This window comes from Haliotis rufescens, unplaced genomic scaffold (assembly GCF_023055435.1).
Source record: "Haliotis rufescens isolate VD_foot unplaced genomic scaffold, xgHalRufe1.0.p SCAF_8, whole genome shotgun sequence".
NCBI lineage: Eukaryota > Metazoa > Mollusca > Gastropoda > Lepetellida > Haliotidae > Haliotis > Haliotis rufescens.
The window spans coordinates 53,638,914-53,644,913 of NW_025964372.1; the positions used below are offsets into that span (position 1 = coordinate 53,638,914).

Consider the following 6,000-nt stretch of genomic DNA (forward strand, 5'->3'; position numbering starts at 1 on the left):
TTGCTTATCGTGTCCAACAGTGTGGGTCGTTGCGTATCTTGTCCAACAGTGTGGGTCGTTGCGTATCTTGTCCAACAGTGTGGGTCGTTGCTTATCGTGTCCAACAGTGTGGGTCGTTGCTTATCGTGTCAAACTGGGTGGGTCGTTGCTTATCTTCTGCAACAGTGTGGGTCGTTGCTTATCTTCTGCAACAGTGTGGGTCGTTGCATATCTTGTCAAACTGTGTGGGTCGTTGCTTATCTTCTGCAACAGTGTGGGTCGTTGCATATCTTGTCAAACTGTGTGGGTCGTTGCTTATCTTCTGCAACAGTGTGGGTCGTTGCTTATCGTGTCCAACAGTGTGGGTAGTTGCGTATCTTGTCCAACAGTGTGGGTCGTTGCGTATCTTCTGCAACAGTGTGGGTCGTTGCTTATTGTGTCCAACAGTGTGGGTCGTTGCTTATCGTGTCCAACAGTGTGGGTAGTTGCATATCTTGTCAAACTGTGTGGGTCGTTGCTTATCTTCTGCAACAGTGTGGGTCGTTGCTTATTGTGTCCAACAGTGTGGGTCGTTGCTTATTGTGTCCAACAGTGTGGGTCGTTGCTTATCGTGTCCAACAGTGTGGGTAGTTGCATATCTTGTCAAACAGTGTGGGTCGTTGCTTATCTTCTGCAACAGTGTGGGTCGTTGCTTATTGTGTCCAACAGTGTGGGTCGTTGCTTATTGTGTCCAACAGTGTGGGTCGTTGCTTATCGTGTCCAACAGTGTGGGTCGTTGCTTATCTTGTCCAACATTGTGGGTCGTTGCTTATCATGTCCAACATTGTGGGTCGTTGCTTATCTTGTCCAACAGTGTGGGTCGTTGCTTATCGTGTCCAACAGTGTGGGTCGTTGCTTATCTTGTCCAACATTGTGGGTCGTTGCTTATCATGTCCAACATTGTGGGTCGTTGCTTATCATGTCCAACATTGTGGGTCGTTGCTTATCGTGTCCAACAGTGTGGGTCGTTGCTTATCTTGTCCAACAGTGTGGGTCGTTGCTTATCGTGTCCAACAGTGTGGGTCGTTGCTTATCTTGTCCAACAGTGTGGGTTGTTGCTTATCTTCTGCAACAGTGTGGGTCGTTGCTTATCTTGTCCAACAGTGTGGGTCGTTCCTTATCTTGTCCAACAGTGTGGGTCGTTGCTTATCTTCTGCAACAGTGTGGGTCGTTGCTTATCTTGTCAAACTGTGTGGGTCGTTGCTTATCTTGTCCAACAGTGTGGGTCGTTGCATATCTTGTCCAACAGTGTGGGTCGTTGCTTATCTTCTGCAACAGTGTGGGTCGTTGCTTATCTTGTCCAACAGTGTGGGTCGTTGCTTATCGTGTCCAACAGTGTGGGTCGTTGCTTATCTTCTGCAACAGTGTGGGTTGTTGCATATCTTGTCCAACAGTGTGGGTCGTTGCTTATCTTCTGCAACAGTGTGGGTCGTTGCTTATCTTGTCCAACAGTGTGGGTCGTTGCTTATCTTGTCCAACAGTGTGGGTCGTTGCTTATCGTGTCCAACAGTGTGGGTCGTTGCTTATCTTCTGCAACAGTGTGGGTCGTTGCTTATCGTGTCCAACAGTGTGGGTCGTTGCTTATCGTGTCCAACAGTGTGGGTCGTTGCTTATCTTGTCCAACAGTGTGGGTCGTTGCGTATCTTGTCCAACAGTGTGGGTCGTTGCTTATCTTGTCCAACAGTGTGGGTCGTTGCTTATTGTGTCCAACAGTGTGGGTTGTTGCTTTTCGTGTCCAACAGTGTGGGTCTTTGCTTATTGTGTCCAACAGTGTGGGTTGTTGCTTATCTTGTCCAACAGTGTGGGTCGTTGCTTATCGTGTCCAACAGTGTGGGTCGTTGCTTATCTTGTCCAACAGTGTGGGTCGTTGCTTATCGTGTCCAACAGTGTGGGTCGTTGCGTATCTTGTCCAACATTGTGGGTCGTTGCTTATCGTGTCCAACAGTGTGGGTCGTTGCTTATCGTGTCCAACAGTGTGGGTCGTTGCTTATTGTGTCCAACAGTGTGGGTTGTTGCTTTTCGTATCCAACAGTGTGGGTCTTTGCTTATCGTGTCCAACAGTGTGGGTCGTTGCTTATCTTGTCCAACAGTGTGGGTCTTTGCTTATCGTGTCCAACAGTGTGGGTCGTTGCTTATCTTGTCCAACAGTGTGGGTCGTTGCTTATCGTGTCCAACAGTGTGGGTCGTTGCTTATCGTGTCCAACAGTGTGGGTCGTTGCTTATTGTGTCCAACAGTGTGGGTTGTTGCTTTTCGTATCCAACAGTGTGGGTCTTTGCTTATCGTGTCCAACAGTGTGGGTCGTTGCTTATCTTGTCCAACAGTGTGGGTCTTTGCTTATCGTGTCCAACAGTGTGGGTCGTTGCTTATCTTGTCCAACAGTGTGGGTCTTTGCTTATCGTGTCCAACAGTGTGGGTCGTTGCTTATTGTGTCCAACAGTGTGGGTTGTTGCTTTTCGTATCCAACAGTGTGGGTCTTTGCTTATCGTGTCCAACAGTGTGGGTCGTTGCTTATCTTGTCCAACAGTGTGGGTCTTTGCTTATCGTGTCCAACAGTGTGGGTCGTTGCTTATCTTGTCCAACAGTGTGGGTCGTTGCTTATTGTGTCCAACAGTGTGGGTTGTTGCTTATCTTGTCCAACATTGTGGGTCGTTGCTTATCGTGTCCAACAGTGTGGGTCGTTGCTTATCGTGTCCAACAGTGTGGGTCGTTGCTTATCTTGTCCAACAGTGTGGGTCGTTGCTTATCGTGTCCAACAGTGTGGGTCTTTGCTTATTGTGTCCAACAGTGTGGGTCGTTGCTTATCGTGTCCAACAGTGTGGGTCGTTGCTTATCGTGTCCAACAGTGTGGGTCGTTGCTTATCTTGTCCAACAGTGTGGGTCGTTGCTTATTGTGTCCAACAGTGTGGGTTGTTGCTTTTCGTGTCCAACAGTGTGGGTCTTTGCTTATTGTGTCCAACAGTGTGGGTTGTTGCTTATCGTGTCCAACAATGTGGGTCGTTGCTTATCTTGTCCAACAGTGTGGGTCGTTGCTTATCTTGTCCAACAGTGTGGGTCGTTGTGTATCTTGTCCAACAGTGTGGGTCGTTGCGTATCTTGTCCAACAGTGTGGGTCGTTGCTTATCTTGTCCAACAGTGTGGGTCATTGCTTATCGTGTCCAACAGTGTGGGTCGTTGCTTATCGTGTCCAACAGTGTGGGTCGTTGCTTATCGTGTCCAACAGTGTGGGTCGTTGCTTATCGTGTCAAACTGGTTGGGTCGTTGCTTATCTTCTGCAACAGTGTGGGTCGTTGCTTATCGTGTCCAACAGTGTGGGTCGTTGCTTATCTTGTCCAACAGTGTGGGTCGTTGCTTATCTTGTCCAACAGTGTGGGTCGTTGCGTATCGTGTCCAACAGTGTGGGTCGTTGCTTATCGTGTCCAACAGTGTGGGTCGTTGCTTATCTTGTCCAACAGTGTGGGTCGTTGCTTATCGTGTCCAACAGTGTGGGTCGTTGCTTATCGTGTCCAACAGTGTGGGTCGTTGCTTATCTTGTCCAACAGTGTGGGTCGTTGCGTATCGTGTCCAACAGTGTGGGTCGTTGCTTATCTTGTCCAACAGTGTGGGTCGTTGCTTATCTTGTCCAACATTGTGGGCCGTTGCGTATCTTGTCAAGTATCAAGTATCAAGTATTATAATTTGTTTATAGGATATCAGTTTTTTTCTTCAGATAGATAACCCACTCGCAATAGTTGCTCCACTCCCTATCCCCGCTGACACCGAAGAGTTTATGTTTAATGTCATCATGGTAGAATGGAGGAAACACTGTTTTCAGTATAGAGCATGGTTATGTGTGGATTTATCCACACTAAGTTGAACACAAACTTAATTTAGTGCAGTTAAGTCTTCAGGTAGTTTCGCTCTACATAAAAAGTATGGTATATTTATCTCATAAAACTCCCTACACTTACCCGGATGCTTGTGTTGTAGAGGCCCCGGGATCTGGTGGAGAGTGCAACACACCTGCAGATGAGGTTCGAGAACTCGGTCCAGGGACACGAAGAGATGCTCAGCCTGGCTCGGAGAGGTAACAAGGAGTTCAATCAGGTTTGCTTGGTGTGAGGCCTGAGTGGATGTTCACTCTTTCATGACCTATGTGTCACTTCTCCTGCACTGCACATTGCTCTGACTATAGACTCGCCCCCTATATGTCATTATTGTCCTCAAACGTCCCTCAGGGCTGATGTTTCCGTGGGAGGAAGACATTAGTCGCAGGAGGCCCTTGGGTAATACAGGATAAGTATAAAAAATTAACACAAGACTCTGATTATGTAACATTTTACTTATCCTGCATCACTTATTGTGCTTTATCATTTGTGATTTTTTTTGGGCATGTAAGGCAACGGGTTCCGATGAAATTAACTGTTGAACAGTGGAGCATTATATGACCTGTTAGTCACATTCCTGACCTCCTTCTACAACCTTGTTCAGTGACCTTGACCTCTGTTCCAGGGTTCAAGTCATTCATCAGGGCATATGCCACATATCCTCAACACCTCAAGTCCATCTTGAAGATCCATGACCTTCACCTCGGCCATGTTGCCAAAATGTTTGGCCTGCGCGAGGCACCTGGTGGTATCGGAGACCGGGCGGGACACCGTGACATCAAGAAACACAAGCAGCGGTGGGTCACGTTGCCTTTGATAAAGATACATGATAGAGAGATATTTAACATGATGTAGGAAATATAATTTTATGTTTGATATCACATACTGGTCTCCCTGGCCAAATACTGTGTGTGCAGCAAACAGCCCCCCACTAAGATCCGGGGTAGAATAGGTCTTCAGCAACCTATGTTTGTCGTAAAAGGTGACTATTCTTTGGGTAAGAGGCGATTAACGGGATCAGGTGGTCAGGCTCGCTGGCTTGATTGATGCATGTCTTCGTATCTCTTTTGTGTAGATTGATGCTCATTATGTCAGTCACTGGATTGTCTGGTCCAGACTTGATTTTTTTACAGACCGTCGTCATATAGCTGGCATATTGCTGAGTGAGGCGTTAAACAACAAACAAACAAAACAAAGCAAACAGTCACTCTCACTTTTGATGATGGTGTAACACTGTCACTGTTGAGACTTGTGTCCTGTCATTATTTTAGTGTCACCATTTTGTTGACAGCCCTGGGGCGCCTCGAAGGAAGAAGCTGCAGGTGTCTGAGTTTGACAGCGGCTTCACAAAGACTAAGGCAAAACGCTTAGGCCCTAAGAAGAAAAAGAACAAGAAGAAGAAAATCAAGGGGCCAAAATAAATGAATGTTGTTCGGCAGCCACCATGTTCAGTTATTGTAAATAAAGATCCTTGTTAATAGAACATCATGGTCTCTCTAGTAATCATTGCACTAATCAATGCATACATACATACATACATACATACATACATACGTACATATGTATGTACCTACCTACCTACCTACCTACATACATACATACATACATACATACATACATACATACATACGTACATATGTACGTACCTACCTACCTACCTACCTACATACATACATACATACATACATACATACATACATACATACATACGTACGTACGTACGTACGTACGTACCTACCTACATACCTACCTACCTACCTACCTACATACATACATACACACATACATACGTACATATGTACGTACCTACCTACCTACCTACCTACCTACCTACATACACACATACATACATACACACACACACACCAGACACCCAGGTCCTTGTAACAGATGAGACCAGACGCCCAGGTCCTTGTAACAGATGTGACTGACACCCAGGTCCTTGTAACAGATGTGACTGACACCCAGGGCCTTGTAACAGATGGGACCAGACACTCAGGTCCTTGTAACAGATGTGACTGACACTCAGGTCCTTGTAACAGATGTGACTGACACCCATGTCCTTGTAACAGATGTGACTGAGACCCAGGTCCTTGTAACAGATGAGACCAGACACTC

At 46.5% G+C, this 6,000-nt stretch overlaps 1 protein-coding gene across 2 annotated transcripts in view; it reads left to right on the forward strand.

Moving 5' to 3' along the window:
• The window catches only part of LOC124127787 (probable ATP-dependent RNA helicase DDX31), a 36,023-nt gene extending 30,658 nt beyond the window's left edge, over nt 1–5,365 (forward strand). For both annotated transcript variants that reach the window (XM_048388983.1, XM_048388984.1), the window contains 3 exons: nt 3,986–4,082; nt 4,508–4,679; nt 5,174–5,365. In XM_048388983.1, the coding sequence (XP_048244940.1) occupies nt 3,986–4,082; nt 4,508–4,679; nt 5,174–5,303 (399 nt within the window). In that variant the 3' untranslated portion in view covers nt 5,304–5,365. The remainder of the gene's footprint in view (nt 1–3,985; nt 4,083–4,507; nt 4,680–5,173) is intronic.
• The last annotated feature ends 635 nt before the right edge of the window (nt 5,366–6,000 follow it).